At 35.9% G+C, this 20,163-nt stretch overlaps 2 protein-coding genes across 2 annotated transcripts in view; one reads left to right on the top strand and one right to left on the bottom strand.

Annotated features, from left to right (window-relative positions):
* LOC141899811 (ubiquitin-like-conjugating enzyme ATG10) overlaps nucleotides 1–20,163 on the top strand; it is an 84,053-nt gene that overhangs the window by 46,505 nt on the left and 17,385 nt on the right. The window lies entirely within an intron of this gene.
* On the bottom strand, nucleotides 2,468–3,883 carry LOC141900830 (uncharacterized). The gene has a single exon (XM_074787878.1). The coding sequence runs from the start codon at nucleotides 3,881–3,883 to the stop codon at nucleotides 2,468–2,470; it is 1,416 nt and encodes a 471-aa protein (XP_074643979.1).

Here is a 20,163-nt window from a genome sequence, read left to right as displayed (position 1 = left end):
TCTTGGTTCTTTGAAATTAATGTTGACCCTGTTTTGACTTCCATCATGACTTCATAACATTGAACGAGGTGGATCAGCTGGTGCGCGTTATTTCACAAACAAAATGGCGTCACGATTGAATAGGTTGATATTCATCATTTCTAGCGCGAATACTGATATTCAGGGTGTATGATATAACGATTTATTGTATGTGATGTGTTCAATGATTCATCTAGTTTTGATATCCCGTGCATAAAGTAACTTTGCATCAAGATATCTGACGAAAATGTGGTTTCACAATTTCGGAAATTTACTTCTGTGTTCAGCACACGGCTGATTCACTGATAGCATCACATTTTTAGAGATGAGTCTGATATTTACACGACTGGAATACTTGTTTTATCATCATTAATTTCAGATTTCATAAGTGCGCGAAGCGCATGAAATGAAATTATAATTTAATGAGTAAACCTAAATAGATGTAATGATGAATTATTCTCGAGAATAAGCTATTAAGCAGCGAGTTAAACGACGTTTCGTCCTCCACGAAACCAAGTTTTCATTTTACCGCCACCCAACCGCCATCTATGATCGGCTGCTTTGCGAAATAAAGTACCAACAGATCATTTCACAGAAACCTGTGAAATGAAAGAAGATTTACTCACTAAGGCTCCAAATCCGCCCGAACTCCACCCACTTCTCAGAGCCTATGCATAACAACCATTCAACTGACATAACATTATTTATTTATTGACTTCCTTTCTTTACAACATCAAATATAAACAACCTTTAACCCTTTAACTGGCAAGTATTTTTCGGCCTATGAGAGATTTTGGACCTTGCAAGGGGAAAATTTAATAACTCAGTAGATATGAGGGATAACCCCATATTGTATGTATTTTATGAAAGCTCTTTTCACAAGCTTTCAAATGATACCATGTTTGCGAACTTTGGGTGTTACCTTCAGGGTCTGACTCCAAGGTCACAGATCCCAAGGTCATCCAGATTTTTGGGCCACCCATAATAAAAAACTGTCATGAGATTCATCCCAATATGAATTATCATCAGAATCTTTCATTACTATGTCCAAAATATCAGCCAAACTCACTAGAGAACGTCTTTAGTGCATTGGCCATTACTACTAACGATATTCTCAATTTTCGAAATCTGACCCACGTGACACGTGGTTTCCATACCCCCTTCTACATGCCAAATGTATGAAATATCACTTTCCTGCCTTGTTAGACATTGTAGGCCGTCTGGTGTCGCCATCTGCTGATAGGAAAATGAGTTAGAATGCTTCAATGAAATCAATACTTGACTATTCTATTCACTATAGCTGGTCTATTCAAATCGGTCGCTAGCGACCGATTGCCAGTTAAAGGGTTAAGTTCACCAGTCACAGATAAGCATATATATATATATATGTCCCTGAATGTCCGAATTACACACTTCCCGTCTTAGGAAAAAACAACTAATAAGTCCAAATTACACTAATTCCCTCCTTGAGAATTCACTTCCTTCAGTAATCCATCTACACTGGTGTTCCTCATCTTCCGAGCCAAAACTACTTATTACGTCGGCCTGAAAAAATACAAATAACAATTTTGTGAAAAACTTATCACACATCAATGATCAGGGAGGGAGGGAGCGGATTATTACATCTATTTAGGTTTACTCATTAAATTATAATTTCATTTCATGCGCTTCGCGCACTTATGAAATCTGAAATTTAATTTCCTAATCGCTAAATAGATGTAATAATGAATGTTTAAAGCCCACAAACTGGCTAACGCAGTTCCCTGGAACTGGGACACCTCGTTATCCTCCTCCATTCGATGGTAAAACCTGTAAAACGTAGCAGCCTGAGACCAGTCAGCTCTCCTGACTATTTGTTCTGTCGAGAGCCCCTGCGTTTTCGCTTTGGACGTGGACGCGGCCCTAGTGGAATGCGCTTTATACTTTTCCACATCAATACCTGACCATTCCATCAGCGTCCTAAGCCACCTCGCAATTGTGCAGTTTGTCACAGGGCCATGAGGCTTCACAAAAGATAAGAAAAGTTTCTCTTTCTGTGGTGCGGTCTCACGCCAGCATGCTGTTCTATTCTCATAAAGCGTTAGGCAACCTATCACATCCAACAAGGAATCTCTCTCGTACGGCGCAAATACCAATTTCTTAAGAGGTCCTCCCGGTCTAGATGTTTTTGTGACCGAGTCAAGCTGAAAAACAACATTCACCCCCTCAGCATATCTGCTACTCAACTTGGCTTTATTTAGTTCAGACCCTCGACACGCATTGGTTAGGGCCATAAGCATAGCCAATTTAAGCGTAAGACCTTTGTCATCCAAACGGTCATTCTCCCCCATGCCTCTTATCCTGTCTAAAACTTTATCCACTGACCAAGTGTCCTCATATCTAGGAACCGGGGGTCTATCATTAAAGATGCCCTTCATCAGCCTCACAATCGTAGGATGCCTCCTATCTTTTAACATTCAATCTCTGGGTGAAATGCTGACAGAGCTGACCTGTAACCATTCAAAGTTGTGTACTGTTTCCCAGACTCAAATTCTTCAGCCAAAAAATTGCCTATAGACTCCACAGAGGCCTGAAGTGGATCAATTTGTCGCTCGTCACACCAGCCACTCCACTTTTTCCAGGCTGATTTGTAAGCTGACTGAGTACCCTGTCTCCAGCTAAGTGTGAAAAGTCTGGTAGCTGACTTGAGAAAGTCCCTGTGGCGCTTCCATTGACCCGAGACCCTCCATGCTGCCAGCTGTAAAGTTCTGTTCGCTACTAGAGGGTGCACGTTGCCCCACACGTCCGTCAGTAGATTCGGTACGGCTGGCAACAATACCGGCGGGCACACAAGCAGCTGTAACATCACCGGATACCACGGCTGAGTCTGCCATACCGGAGTCACTAGGGTAACACAGGCTTTGTCCTTCCTGATTTTGTAAAGACACCTGCTTATTAAGCAGAATGGTGGAAACAGGTACGCGTTCAGCTGACCACAATGTAGCGCAAATGCGTCGAACGCCATCGCCCCCGGGTCCGCTTTCCAGCTCACATATTTCTCCTTCTGTGTGTTGTGCTTGCTGGCAAACAGGTCTATTTCCATCACCCCCAGGACTTGCTCCACTGATTTGAACACCTTTGGATCCAAGTGCCAATCGCTCGACTCCTCGAATACTCGAGAGGATCTGTCCGCCTCCAGGTTTTGAACTCCGGGCAAGTGCGCCGCAGTCAAAGTTATTCCTTTCCTCAAGCACCACTGCCATGTCTGTTTTGTCACTCCCAACAGCTCCCTGGAGCGAGTGCTCCCCATCTTGTTTATCTGAGCTACTGCAGTAGAGTTGTCCATCCTGAAGTGAATGTGGCAGTTCTCTTTGTCTCCGGCTGACGCCCCAAGTGCCAACTGTACCACCATCAGTTCGAGCACATTTATGTGCTTGCTTGCTTCTTGGGGAGACCACAGTCCCTGAGTCACCAAACCTGTGCCTTCCACTACAGCCCCCCCACCCAGGTGTGAGGCATCTGTCGTGATGGTCAGGTCTGGGTCCGGAGATATGACAGATTTGCCATTGTGATTTTGAATCTCCTGAATCCACCACAGCAAATCTTCTCTGCCCTCCGTAGTCAGAGTCACCTCTGTCTCGTAGGACTGGTTCCCCACACCCAGGCCGGCTCTCTTAAGCATCTGTAAATTCCGATAGTCCAGGGGTGCTGGCAGGATAGCACTCACTGTTGCTGTCAATTTCCCAATCAATTTTGCCGGGTCTCTGACAGTCACAGTCTGACAATTCAGCATCTGCTGACACTGCTCTCTGATCTTCATTATCTTCCCTCCGGGAAGTTTTAACATCATCATTATCGAATCGATCTGCAACCCAATATATTCCATCATCTGACTTTGATCTAAAAGGGATTTCCCCAGTTTATCATGAAACCCAGACTAATCAGAAGCCAAACTACCATGTAAGCATCCTCTCTTAGCTTTCCGCTTGATTGGTTCAAAATAATAATATCGTGTAGAAAAATCATCAAACGTATTCCCATCCGTCTGAGGAGGCCCACTGGGGCCTTCAGTAGTTTTGTGAAAACCCTGGGAGCAGGTCCCAGTCCAAAGGGTAGGACTTGAAACTGATAAGTCTTCCCCGCCCATTGGAAACGTAAGTATTTCTGGGTTTCTGGATGCATGGGAACGGTGAAGTAAGCATCCTTCAGGTCTATTTTCACCATGTAGTCCCCTTTCTGTATCAAATTCTTTAGTGTATGGATTGTCTCCGTCTTGAAGTGTTGATAAGGTATCTCTTTGTTCAGTTTTCTCAGATTGAACACTGGCCTGAAAGACCCGTCCTTCTTCTCCCTGAGAAAAATGTGACGGACAAATTGGTCCGCCTGAAGGCGCACCTCTGTTACCGCTTGTTTGGTCAACATTCCCTCCAATTCCAAATTGATTTGATTTTCCTCCATCACAGAGAATCTCGTTACAAAGGGTGGATTCATCTGGGTTGGAGTAGACAGCCATTTGATTCGATATCCTTCCACTATCTCCAATATTGAAGGATCGTGGGTAATCTTCTTCCAATTCTGGACACAAAACTTCAACCTCCCCCCCCCCCACTGGTATGTCCAGTGATGGGGCCGGAGACATATTTAGATGCCTCAATTCCTTTGGAGGAACCAGAAAACCTTCCATACTGGGGGCCTTCCCCAATTCTCCTGGGGAATCCACGGGCAAAAGGGTTAAGAAATTGTTCTCTGCTCTGAATTACCTCACCCTTTGTGACCCTTGATCTAACGAAAATCTGAGCATACCTTGGTTTGCCTCTGGAAGACTTGCCTCTTCCTCGGAACTATGCACCACGGTAGCTTCTGGTCTTCTTGTCACCTCCGTCCTCAAACCCACGTGACGGAGGCGCCCCTGGAAAGGGTCTTCCTCGTCTGAACGATCTCGGCCGAGAATTCGGCGTCAAGCTTTGACGTATTTCCCTAGCCTTTTTGGATTCCAAGGCCTTCTTGTGCAGAGCCCTGTAGAATTTCGATCCAAAGAGCTTCCGCCTGTTTTTCGATAAGATCGCTCCATTATCTTTGACAATGCTGTTTGCCTACCGAATATTCTTGACTAGAGTTGACATAAAAGCAACTCGACGAACAAAGTTGTTCCACACAAACGCTTCACCTACGAGCAAGAAACTTTTCTCCACCAACTGGATAAGGGAGTTTAACTCTAGCATATCTTCCAGGTTTTCCCTGGCTTTCTCTAACTCCTGCCAAACTAAACCTAACGGGCCCGATATTTGTCTGATACGCTGCCCAACTCTGGCCATGTTCTCATCAAGCTTCGAAGACGGCTCCTGCAGATTAAACGGGAGAACATTTAGTATATCCTCCTGTAGTTAAGGTACAGTCAATATCTCACTGTTCGGAACGGGACTGTCCTTTAAAACATTACTTTGAATAATGTCTTCTTTGAGGAATTCAGTAAAATGTTTCTGCAAGTATTTATTTTGACTCTTACTGAGTGACCATGAGTTTGCTTTCTCCTCCTCATTTGGGTCAAATCTGTCAAAAATTTCAGATTCTACAGATGGTGAGCGAGCCCAGATGAGGCAGAACGTTTGCGGCTCGATCTGTGTCTCTTAGTCTTACGTTTCGTTTTATCGTACGATTCTGGCGACGAACTGAAACTAGGGCTATAACTGGCCCTACGAACCCGTTTATTAGAACATGCCGATCGAACTGTTGAACGCAAGTCATTTTCACTTACCGCGTCAGATTCATAGTCAAAATCTGACCCTCCGGCGGAGAAAGCATCCGAAAGCTCGACTTCCGGAGATGATCACGATCTCCGTAATTTCCGTGAACTGCCCTTTTTCCTGTACCACTAGTACCGGGGCTAGGACCTTCTGGTCGGTCAGCGGACACTTTATCAGGGTCCTGCATTATCGGGAGTCAATAACCCCGTACCAGTTGAGAAATTTCCTCCTCGGTAAACACGTGTATATTTCGCAAAGCAGCGAGAAAAGATGGCGGTTGGTTGGCGGTAAAATGAAAACTTGGTTCCGTGGAGGACGAAACGTCGTTTTACTCGCTGCTTAATAGCTTACTCTCGAGAATAATTCATTATTACATCTATTTAGCGTTTAGAAAATTAAATTGAAGTCATTTTATTAACGTTCGCATTAGCGATCCGTTTTGGACCCTGATTATTTGTATTAGTTTGTTAACTGGGGCACAGTGGAGCATTTGCGTTGAAAACAGTCGTGTACAGTAGTTTAGGCAATATAGCCTTATACTCTCGTGTTCACTGCGTGTATTTATCAGTTATAGAGTACACGCACCACGGTGTAGGTTGCGCGTAACAACATTTGTCTGAGTGAACATGTAAGCAATCCTATCGCGAAATTATTAAAAATCATGTCAGTCGATAAACTTTGTTTCGTCAGTAACCGGCACTTACTGGCCTCAAATTTGAAGAACTTGGGAGCTTCTGTCCTGATTGGTCCGTATGATAAAAATTAAAATACCTCCGATGAAACCCAGGCTCTCACCAAGTTTATACCGTATCTTATCGGGTCACTCAGACATAAGGCCCATAATCAATTTTTCGAAGATTTCATTCTCGTTAAAAGTCAGTTATCATTAAAAGTTCACACAGATAAAAATTTAGTCCTTTTTTATACATTTTTTTCTTGTTTAATTTTCAATGAAATGATTTTTTGCATACTGGTAGCCTACATGACAGATTTTTACTACACACCAATTTGGCGAGCCACTGGACCATTGGTTCTTTATTTACACTTTCTACACATGTTCTCTAATATCATTCTTATGGAAATAATTGTGGACATGATATCTCTAACGCATTTACCACAAACCCTGTAACTTCACATGGTGGTGAATTTCAGGCCAGGGTTTGCCTCATTCTAGTTTACCTTTTGGTTATAAGGTTATGGTTATAAGGTTAATGTTAGAAGATGGTAGTGAGTCGATGACATCATTTTCATGTCACCACTAATAAGTTGTTGGTGGGTGTTCAGACAAAGATTTGTCAAACAAATAAATACTTTAATCTTATTAATGTAGAGTGTGAAATTTCGCTTTTTCAACCCATTAGCACTTATTAATTTCACTAGGTAATGTCAATTATTCCTCAGAAATTTCAAGGAAAAAACCTGATTTTGAGTTCTCCTTAGTTTGTAGTAAAGGAACAGGGCTTTCATAGGACGTAAGATTCGATGAGGTGGGCCAATCGTGACCTTTTGAACTCCCGAAATTCATACTGACCTGCATGCTAAAATATGGACTGTGACAAGCATTTCTTTTTTCAATATCTCTGTGGGAAGTTACAGTTATTTGGTCTCATACATACTAAAGTTTGATATAAAGCCATATTTGACCAAATGGGCTACAGAAAAGTGACAATTTTACCCCTTGATGAGATTTGTTCATATTGCCAAATTCCATGATATTTGCTATTTCTTTGAAATGTAGAGACAACAGGAGAACAAAGTTTTAGATTCCAAAGAATAAAAAGACTGCAGAAAATATGTTTACGTAAAAATAAATGTATTTGAGTGAAGAAAACCGAGAAGGGCCAACAGATTTTGACCTTTTGACCTTTCTAACTATAAAAGTTGACAAATTAACATAGTAAACCCAAATTCCCTGTTTCACAGGCAAATGTTTGGAAGTAACACTAAAAACTATATTTGTATACACCAACTTTAAACATAACATGGAAACTAGTCTTCAAATCAGTTCATCTGCATTCAGAGGCAATCAGTAGCACGGTCAGGAGATTTTCGATACCAAATATGGAAACACTGCTCACGACACATGTTCAAACCACAGCCAGAACAACCATAGACAGTTTCATTAGCTCTACCCACAGCACTAAACCTGCCATCTCTTCTACAACAAACACACACGCTTCCGTCCTGCAAATCTCACCTGTGAGTGGTCCTGCAGCATATTGCTAAGATAAACTACCTCGACATCACGCACATAGTCTGGTAAATTCAACGCTGGGACTTGTCTAGAGGTGAACATTTCAACAAAGGAATGGATTATGGCCATTTTTAATGTTTTGAAAGACCATTTCCGTTTATGTTGGTATGTGGTTGTGTATTTATCTAAGAATGTATGCATTTATCAGGGCATGATTCAATAGAACCCAGAACAAGTATTTCCACCAGAGACAACCAGATCTCCCAACATTGTAGTATGATCTCAGTTGGCCTGCCTGGTCCATGTATTGCTTGAAGTGTAGCCGTCCGTTATACTTGATCATAGCTTCGTCTATTACCAAATGTTGATGGGGATAGAAGTTTGCTGGAAAGTTTTGTTTTAGGCATTCTATCAAGTATCCCACTTTATCATTTGGCATCACTACTGGATCTCTGAATATCATCAGACCAATAGTCGGCATATTCTGGTAGATTTTTTACGCCCATCAAAATATTCACCAGTGTATGCTTTCATTGCAGCTGTGGTTGTCGGGGTCCAGTATTTGTCACTCGTTGAATACTGGCCTAGCTGTACAGCAGGCGGGGAGGGAACTTCATAACTGCATTCAAATTTGTATGATGCGCGAGGACTTCAAAAAAATTATTATCGAGCAATTACATCAGATATTGAACTTTTTCTGCATCAAATGGCAACCTATGTTTTGGGCCAGAATTTTCTGAAAATTGACCTAGAGTAATTGGTCTAACTGGACATACATCTTCCCAACCTGCAGGTGGCTCAAAATTGTCATCCGCAGTCCTGTGCCTCAATGTCTACCACGAACACGCCCTCTGCCACATAAAGGTGCACCACGACCCCTACCAGGAACTTCATGTGTACCCTGGCCTACTGCTCCACCAGTTTCTATAGCCAAAAGGGGTGCGTGTACATCATCGTGGTTGCTAGCATCCTCCTCAATATCACTTGTCAAAAATTCATGGGCTTCGTGTTATGTCTGGCTCACTACTATTATCTTCATCCTTAATTAAAATAAAATATCAGAGGCCTTGCTGCAAATTGGCATTCCAAACGTGCGAATTGGCATCAAAATTGATCCGACTTTTACATCCATATCATACAGTATGCAAGAACACAGCCTCTGATAATTTATTTCCTTTCTTATTATTTCAAGATGATAATCTAATGTAAGCTGTTTGAGCATAAATTGCAGTGCAATGCTGTGCTTTAGTATGTACTGTTCAATACTGTGTTTTGCTGAATTATGTCGGCAAATCGCCTAATATTTTGTTTTTCATTTGTTTTCACAATTTGTACATTCTTTTTTAAATAAACTTAACTGTACATGACATTTGGTAATGCGTTATCTTGAATTCATTATGAGATATGTCATAAACCGATCGTGAATAGGCGTTTTTTTAATGCTAGATTTTTAGTTCGAAAATCTTGATAAAAATTTATCTCCGAATCCGTGGGATGAAAGTCTATATCACTCCGACATGACAAATCTAGATAATCCTCATCATCATTGAGTTGATTGCAGACTTGTTCCACTGTAAGTTTGTTTCTGGACATAATATTTGATTCAAATAGTAGAGCGCTCGATGCGTCATCGGATCTGTCATGTTCAAACCGCAAATACTCAGGAAATTCAAATAGGAACATGTTGATTTCTGTGTGGTATTCTAAGGACTCGTGTATCTACTTTATCATACTCTAATGGGTTGGGATCCAACTATAACTGTTTTCGCGTAGCAGACGGAAAACGAGTGCGGGCGGAATCGGGCGGCAGGAGGAGTAATAGGCAGGGCGGCTTAAGTGCTAATGGGTTAAATATTTCCCTAGATAGTGGACAAAAACCCACAATAAAAAAGTATTTTTAGCCCACTCGGGACTTTAGTCCCAGCGGGCTATTGCGTTCACTTTTCGTCCGTCCGTCCGTTGTAGCGTGCGTCCGTCCGTAGACGGAATCCAGTTATTTTGGGAAGTTTTGAAGACGCTTCAAGGCCTAATGTCTTGATATTTGGTTCATACATGTATCTACCCTAGACACATCTTCAGCCCAAAAACTGGCCCTTTCAGATTCAAGTTGGTCGACTTGCAGCCATTGTTGTTCGCCAAAATCAATACTTTTTACACATTTTCGAAGTTTTCGAGGGAAATTTTGAAGACGCTTTGATCAATTACCTTGATCTATTGATTTTATTTGAATCTACCAAGGGCCGATCTGACTCAATATGGCCGTCCGATGACCTTTTTAGTGGCCAAAAATGTCAATTTTGGCCAGAATTCTAGGTCCTGTAGCTTCCTACTGGTTTGCCATTTCTCATTGCAATTTGTGATGGGTATTCTTTGTAAAGGCATGTTTTATACCTGAGACAGGTATTTTTGATCCGCCAATTATGACGCAATTTGTGGCCATCTTTGTGTCATCAGTACTCATTCGTAGGTGGGAAAAAGTTTTTCCACATTAAATTGATACCTAAGCATATTGTGTTACTATATTTAATTGGAAAGTTGTAGCCCATAACGTGTTCTATGATTTTGGTGAGTTTCAAGGTCATTGGTTTTTGTATGTGGCCACCAGGGGGCATTGAATAATACAATAACTTTATTTATATTATATTATATTATACTTTATTTTTATAGTATTTCTATATTATATTTGTACCTATGCATATTTTGTTACCACAATCAATTGCAAAGTTGTAGCTCATGACATCTTCCATGATATTGGTGAGTTTTAAGGACATAAGTTATTCTATATGGTCACCAGGGGGCGTTGAATAGTAGAATAACTTAGTATTTCCTTATTAGATTCGTACCTAGCTATATTTTGTGACCACAATCAATTGCAAAGTTGTAGCTCATGACATCTTCCATGATTTTGGTGAGTTTTAAGGACATAAGTTATTCTATATGGTCACCAGGGGGCGTTGAATAGTAGAATAACTTAGTATTTCCTTATTAGATTCGTACCTAGCTATATTTTGTGACCATGATCAATTGCAAAGTTGTAGTTCATGACATCGTCTATGATTGTGGTGAGTTTTTAAGGACATTAGTTATTCCATATAGTGACTAGGGGGCCTTGAATAGTAGAATAGCTTAGTATTTCCTCATTAGATTGGTACCTAGGCATATTTTGTTACCATGATCAATTGCAAAGTTGTAGCTCATGACATCTTCCATGAATTTGGTGAGTTTTAAGGACATTAGTTATTCCATATAGTCACCAGGGGCCTTGAATAGTAGAAAAGCTTAGTATTTCCTTATTAGATTGGTACGTAGGCATATTTTGTTACCATGATCAATTGCAAAGTTGTATTTCATGACATGTACTACTATTGAGGTGAGTTTTAAGGTCATTGGGTTTAGCATATGGTCACCAGGGGGCTTGAATAACTTAGTATTTCCATATTAAATTGGTAACGAGGCAAATTTTGTTATCACAATCAATTACAAAATCATAGCTGCTGACATGTTCTATGATTGTGGTGGGTTTCAAGGTGATTGGTTTTTGTATATGGTCACTAGGGGGCGTTATGTATTGAAATTGTTAGATTGTTGAGCATTTGAAACCAATTCCCAAGTGGGCATGGTGTCCCTGGACCCCTAGTTTATTGTGGGTTTTTGTCGACTATTGATATTGGACAGCCACTTGTCTATGGAAACCAAAATTTCCCTAGATTATTAGAAAATGTCGATGGTAAGACCATGGGAAAGTTTCTATCGTTGAATGGCCGAATCACGGCGGCTGAGTCCACCTGGTTTAAGCTTTTAAATAAGACAGTCAGAGGTGGTTTATAAACTTTTTTGAACTATAGTGCTGTTATTTTCCCAATCAAATCTCTAGATTTCGATCATTTCTCATGAGTCAACACTTGCAATTCAAGTTGATTAGTGGAATTATAGGGTGGAATTATCTCGATTGTATCCATACGAAGTTTATTAAAGGTTAGTGTCAACAAATGGTGCATTATAGTCCCTATAATTTATGTGGACAGACGGGAAAACTGCGGTCTGTTTCGTGTTATCATTGGCCTACGTGACTGACCTTGCTTGAGCATTCGTTGTCAGCGCGCCGCTTCAAAGTCATGAATGAAGTATTACATAACTGATTGTTAATGACAAACTGCAAATAAAGCTTTCAAGCAAGGTACCTAGTGTCTGATATTCTGTTGAAAAATTCCGGATTGATTCACCAAATAGTTTGTTCATAGTGAGCATTTTAGTAGGCCTATATGAATCAATTAAGATGATTGACCTAGGCACAGCACGGAGGAGCGGTTGTATCAGCTGTTTAAAACGTGTAAACAATAATATAAATCACTGACAGGGAAAACAAACTAAGAAGTAATGGATTTTTGTTTTACATGTGATTTGAATAGGCCTCTGTGCTGGTCTTTCGAATTGTAATTGACTCATATAGCATAGGCCTAAGCCATGCCCTCAGATGTGTATAGAATTGAAGTGAATTTGACACAGCAATTTGCCTGAAATTTGTGGTGAATGTTTTTTGAAATTAGCTTGAAGATTGGGTCTGGCGAGATGTCCACCCCTATTGTAAAAAAAGGTCATTGGTGATCAAATATGGCTGCCAGTAGGGTGGCCATCATGAATTTCTTGTTTGCTCGATGCAGTTTGCAATTCTTGATGGATTTCTGCAAAATTTGGTGTTAGGATCAGGGTAGGTAAGCTTTCCATGCCTATTGTATATGGAGGTCGTCAGCTTTCAAATATGGCTGCCAAGGCAGCCATCTTGAATTTCTAGCACGAAATGCCCTGGAATTCTTGATCCTCTTTCATGATACTAAGTGTAAGAATTTTGGTAGGTGAGATGTCTACCCCTTAAAAAAAATGGAGATCAAGTATGGCCGCCAGGGTTGCCATCCATCTTGGATTTCTTTTCAGCACATGCGATGCCTACAATTATTTATGCATTTTTTTCATGTAGTGTGATGTCTGGGGCAGCCAAAATGGGCTTGTCTTTTCATGTAAGGATATATTAACAGAAAATGAACATTATTGCCACATTGCCTATACCATCTTAACAATTTTAAAACTTGTTACATCATTACATTAATGTAAATCTTTCTGTAAAACTTTGAATACTGAATCATTCTTCTTCTACTGCATCATGAAGGTAATACGCCCGTGGGCCTCTTGTTTCTTGATATTTTCCATACTGACTTTTGATTTAATTGTCTGTAAAAAGTCAGTCGTCTCCCATCATTTGAATTCAATCCAGGAAGAAAGACACTAAATATTTGGATGGATATATGAAAGCTGTGGGTACTGGAGTGTGTAATGGGTAGTGTAGTGTGTAACCGGCTGGTTGTTGTATCGGCAGGCTGGCTGGGGAACAGGATTCCATCCATCGGAACCAGCGGTACAGGATTCCATCCATCAGGAACAACAAGGCAGTTAAACCTTATATGTACAATCTTTATTGCATCCCGGAATGAGAAATGATTATCATAGCTTTACACAGTCTTTATATACAGAATCATGAGTATAATGTGAGAACTAGGTGTCAGACAAGTTGTAGACATCAGGACTCACAAACAAACACCTAGTGACATGTTTGAGAGACATTAATTAATTATCGATGAGCACTGACTATAGCTAATTATTGTGAAAACATATTGAGTAGTGTCACATGTTGATTACGACCTTAAAGCACATATTGACACTATAGTCATAAGTTATATTATATTATTATTATTATTATTATTATTATTATTATTATTATTATCATTAATATGTAGTAGAGCTATGAAATATTATGAACTGTTCGATATGACATTGTAGATCTATATGATTATGAAATATGCAAATTATATCAGGGTGACAAGTGTGATCTGTGTGCATTTGTGGCCAGCACACAGATCACATTGTTCATTGGGATTTGGTCCAGGACTCGCGAGATTTTCAACAACACGGAAGTAACGTGTAATAAATGATGACTTGAATTGCATGACTACCTACCACCCCTCATTATTGTTGGAAAACTAAACGTTCCGCACTGACTAAAAATTAGTAATAACATATTAGAAATGGCCAGAATTTTAACTTAGGTTCTATCTCATTTTCATATTACAATTGCGATTGATATAATTTTTTTTTAAACGGCTGTTAAGGCTTCATGTTTCGTCTGCAATTCACTGCAAATAGTTACGCAACTACGCACATTTCAGTGTTTTTGGCAGCTGTACACTCAATCGGCACCGTTCGTGACTAGCTTCACTGCGGAATTATCATTAATTAACATCGCCATATCACATCATCAACTTATATTGTGCCTTAAAACCCTAACAGCCGAAATAATTGAAATGCACACACGATTTCTATCATTGAAAATTGAGAGAGTGGCCATGTTTGTGTTCTGCTGCTTCGCGTAATTACCGCGCGGAGTGGGCCCGATACGTCCAGTAGTTTTCACTATTTTTTATTTGTTCTGCTTATAACCTCTAATCTTGACTACCAATGTTTAATTTTGATGCTGATTATAAACATACACTCAGTAAATTTAGGAAAGTCCATATTAAGAATTTCGTTTCTTGTTTTTACTGCATGTAATGATTTATAGCATTGGTTGACGTCATGCCAATGCTAGTAAAATGGATCGAAAATAGGAGTACGAAAAAATAGCACTGACTCATCTCATTTTCATAGTAACTTCAAATTGTCATTCCGCTCACGTAAAACATTAGAAACAGCTGAAAATGGCTCAAAATAATGTTTCAATTATTCCGCGGCGAAAGCCATGGCAATAATTTACTGAAAGACGTTTTTTTTTTTTCTTTGAATACCACATTTTTGAAGAAAATGTTTATCTAAATTTAGAACTGAGAATGCGTTACTAAAACATAAAGAATTATGTGATAATAAAGATTTTTGCAAATTAATAATGCCAACAGAAAAAGATTATAAATTGAAATTTACTAATCATAAATTTAAAAATATTGTTCCATTTGTAATTTATGGGGATTTTGAATCGTTGAATAAAGAATTAACTGATCAAGATAGAAAAGAAATATATAACAAAAATATTATTATTAAAATCAATGGATAAAGGAAATGAATTAAATGAAGACACAATACAAGACCCGCCAATTATAAATACAATTAAAAAAGTTCATCAAAGAGCTGCTGCTTATGGAATTTATATAAAATCAAATTATCCTGAATTATATGAAAGTCAATAAATTTCTTTTAGAGGTGAAAATGTAGTTAATGATTTTTGTGATAAAATGATTGAATTAGAAAGTGATTTTGCAAAATTATTAAACAAAAATAAAAGAATAGTTATGACAAAAGAAGATGAAATTGATTTTAATTATGCAACTCATTGTTTTTATTGTGAAAAACGTTTTTATTCATTTGATAAAAAAGTTAGAGATCATGATCATTTAAATTCAAAATATCGTGGAGCTGCTCATGAAGATTGCAATTTACAAGCTAAGAAAGTTAATTTCGTACTAATATTATTTCATAATTTGTCAGGCTATGATACCCATCTATTTATAAAACAATTATCGGGAAAATTGGGCGCAATTAATCAAGAAATAGAAGAATATAATGCTATGAATGGTGTAAATGTAAGAAAATATGATTTTAAACTATTAGCTAAAACATCTGAAAATTATATTTCATTTCAATTTGGTTGCATCAGATTTTTATATTCTTATAGATTTCTAGCAAGTTCATTAGATAATTTATCAAAAAGTTTAGTTGATAATGATTTTGTTATAACTCGATATTATTATCCAAATGAACAAGATTTTAAATTATTGAGATATAAAGGCGCAATTCCTTATTCATTTTATAAAACACACAATGATTTTAATGTAACAGAATTATTAAAAGATCAATTTTATGATCAATTAAAAGAGGAGTATGTGAAAGACGAAGTGTTTAATAGAACATTAAATATTTGGAACCATTTTAAGATGAAAAATCATGGTGAATTAGTTGATTTATATTTAAAATCAGATGTTATGATATTGGCTGACATATTTGAAAAATTTAGAGAAGTTAATTTGAATCATTTTAATGTTGATCCTTGTTATTGTTATTCAAGTCCTGGTTTAACCTTGCAATGTGGTTTAAAATATACAAATGTAGAATTAGATTTATTAAAAGAACCAGACATGCTTTTATTATTTGAAAAATTAATTAGAGGTGGAATTAGTGGTGTTATTGGAGATAGATATTTTAAAGCAAATGATGAATATAAATTATTATATATTGACGCCAATAATTTATATGGTTGGGCAATGATGCAACCTCAACCATATAAAAATGTTATATTAACAGAAGTTGAAAATGATGATAAAACTGATTGGGAAAGCGCAATTGCGAGTTTAAAAGATGGAGCACCAATTGGTTATTTCTTTGTAGTTGATTTAGAATATCCTGAAAATATAAAGTTTAAACCAAGAAACTTACCTTATTGCCCAGAACATTTAACTGTAGATGATAGTTATTTAAGTGAATACCAGAAGAAAATAAAACCGAAAGATCATGTTTTTACAGAAAAATTAATACTTACTCAAAATAATAAATACAATTATATTGTTCATTATAGAATGTTAAAATTTTATCTAAAACAAGGAATGAAATTAAAGAAAGTACATAGATATATTGAATTTAATCAATCGAAGTGGTTAGAAAAATATATAGATTTTAATACTCAACAGAGAACCATATCAAAAACAGATTTCGAAAAAGATTTTTTTAAATTAATGAACAATAGTTTTTATGGAAAAACATGTGAAAATATTAGAAATAGAAATGATATTGAATTAGTAAATAATTCTGAAAGATTAAGACATTTACAATCAAGTCCTAGACATTTAGGAAATAAAAGATTTGAAGATTATTTAACAGCAGTTAAATTAAAAAGAACGTCAATGAAATTTAATAAACCTATATTCATTGGTTCAACTGTTTTAGAAGTATCAAAATTATTAATGTATGATTTTTATTATAATGTTTTACAACCACTTTTTGGGGAAAAGCATATTGAAATATTATATTTTGACTCTGTAACAGCTGACACCCCAATATTATTAAAATGTAATGATAAAATATTGATAAGAAGAATTTCAGAAATAATTCCAAAACAAAATGAATGTTATATTTCATATGGTGAAAAAGAATTAATACAAATAAATGAATTAATGGATGTTTGGACAAGAAATGGATGGAAAAAATTAAAGAATATTATTAGGCATAAAACAAATAAGAAAATCTATAGAGTTAGAACTAAATTAGGATTTGTAGATGTTACAGAAGATCATAGCTTAATTAAACGAAAAGGCGATGAAATAAAACCAACTGATATAAAAATTGGAGATGAATTATTACATAAAAGATTTTTCCAAAGAATGAATCATATGTCATTTGATGAAATAATTGATAATATTTATAATATAGAACCCAAAACATTAGAAGAAAAAGAATATTTTATCAAAGGATTTTTCATGGGAGATGGTTCAGCAGGTGTGTATAATTATGTTTGGGGTAATAAATATTGTTGGTATTTATGCAATCAAGACTTAAAATTATTAGAAAGAATAAAGAAATTCTGTGAAGAAGTTTATCCAAATAAAACATTTAAAATTATGGATGTTATGAAATCATCAGCAGTTTATAGAATACTTGTGAATAATCCTAAAGATTTTGCTATAAAATATAATGATGAATTCTATATTCATGCAATAGTGAAAAGTAATACTTCAACTAAAGAAAATATAGTTCCAGATTATGTATTAAATGCAAAAAATAATTTAAGAAAATGGTTCTTCATTGGATTCTATGCCGCAGATGGAACTAAAAAATATACAAAGGATAAAAAGATAACCTTTGCACAGAAAGGAAAAGTTGCTATATCAGGATTGAATATATTATGCAGTTCATTAGGATTTAATATGAATATAGAATTAATTAAATCTAAACCAAATTGTTTTAATTTAAGGCATGTAGAAAAAGATTTAACTGAAGAAGTTAAAGATTTATTTGAAATATATAACCCAACTGACTATGTTTATGATTTATCAACAGATGATGGAACATTCAATTCTGGGTTCCCATTAATCCAAAAAAACGGACGCCTACATACTAAAAATCAAGACAAATGACATAACAAAAGACTTAAAAACATTAAAACATCATTTTGATTTTAGCAATTATCCCAAAGATCATGAACTATTTAGCAATGATAATAAAAAGATTCCTGGTAAGTTTAAAGATGAATTTGGGGGTGATGAAATGACTGAATTTGTTGGGATAAGAAGTAAAATGTATAGTTATAGAACAAAAGATCATGAAGCTAAAAAGTTAAAAGGAATAACAAAACATGTGGTTGATAAACATATAGAATTTCAAGATTATATAAAGTGTTTATATAACTCAATTGTAATGAAACATAAAATGAATTGTTTAAGATCAGAAGATCACGAGATGTACATTAATGAAGTTGAAAAAACTAGTTTGAATCCATTTGACGATAAAAGACATATTTCAGATGATGGTATAAAAACATTACCTTATGGTTATTAAAATGGATCAATATCATCAAACTCGAAATCACTATTGGCTTCTTCATTTTCATTTAATTGTTCTTGTATAATTTGTTTAGGTTCTTCCATTTCATTTTTCTCATTTAAATAAAGTTCTATCTTGTACCACATTTCATCTCGCTCTCTTTGTTTCTTTTTGTTTGTTAATTCATCAAATGGAATTATTAATGGAATTATTAATGGAATATCTATGTTTAAATAATTTACAATCTTATTTAAAAAGAATTCATAATTTATTGAATCTGTTATTCTATTTTCCAAATGATACATTAATATTTGTTTAAATATTTTTTTAATATTTTCCATATCTTCTTCTGTTAATTTAGGTTTTTCATAATAATCGTTAAATAATAAATATAAATACATTTTCTTTTGTTTTGTGTTAAATGTTGATGGAATAATTGTTTTTATAATATCTTTTTTAGTTATTTCACCATTTTTATTATCTATCATTTTCATTTTTTCAAGCCATTGCATATATTCTGGTGTATGATCTTCTATAGAAAATATTTTAAAAATTTCATCTAGATAATTTAATTTTGGATCTATGAGAAAATCTCTAGTTTTTTCTTCACCCCATAAATTCTTTTGCCATCCACATTCATTACAAAATAACACAGTACCTTCTTGCCTTAAGGTCGCATAACTACATTGTGGGCATTTTTGTTTATAATTTATTGGTAATAGATCTTCATTAAGCTCCTGGTATTTTCTTACGTTTTCTTTATGTTTTATTGTTCTATTATGTAGATTTGAATTACTTGTTGTAATAATCAATTTACAATATTTACAATAATATGTTTTTCTTGTTAATTCATTATATTGTTTTTCCAACTTTTCAAGTGTTTCTTTATTATCTGGTAACGTTTTCTCATATTTTATTTTTTCTAATATATTATTTTTTCTTTCATTGAATTCTGCTTCAAATTTATTAGAAATTTTATCTATATGTGCTTTACGAAATTGATGATTCTCCCAATCTTCTATATTTTCAGGGCTATATTTTATTCGACAAGGCTCACAGAAATGATCTTTTATATTATCCTTATCATAGAATAAGAAAGGTCTTTTCCAAATAACTTCAGGTTCAACTTCAACAGAATTACTATTACTTTCGTTACTATCAACATTAGCCGTTGCGCCATTAATTTTACACTTCTCTGAATGTGTTTTAACATAATTTCTTGAGAATAATTTATTACATTTTGGACAGTTTATTTTAGGGGGTTTATAATTTTCATCATGTTTTTTCATATGTCGAGCCATATTACTTTTTCTTAGAAGTTCACCACAAATTTCGCATGCTATCTTCTCATCCATTTATTTAGGAAAAATTTTATTAAAATTAATTTTTAGTGATGAGCGGTAATTTTTTTATGTTATAATAATTCTAGAATTAAAAGAATACAGAATATTTGTTGATTCTAGAAAACTTACAAATTATAAATCACATAATTTACTAGTTCAATTAGATAGAGAATTTAAGAATTGTGTTGATTTAAAATTAGTAAATATAAGTTTATGTAACTCATTTTATAATACATCAGATAAAACTTATGAACATAGAAGCATTTTTATTGCTGAAAGACGTAGTGATAAAAAAGCTTATCAACTTATGATT

Source organism: Tubulanus polymorphus, chromosome 2 (genome assembly GCF_964204645.1).
Source record: "Tubulanus polymorphus chromosome 2, tnTubPoly1.2, whole genome shotgun sequence".
NCBI classification, from domain to species: domain Eukaryota; kingdom Metazoa; phylum Nemertea; class Palaeonemertea; order Tubulaniformes; family Tubulanidae; genus Tubulanus; species Tubulanus polymorphus.
The sequence above is the reverse complement of the archived record's forward strand: the minus strand, read 5'-3'. Positions and strand labels throughout refer to the sequence as shown.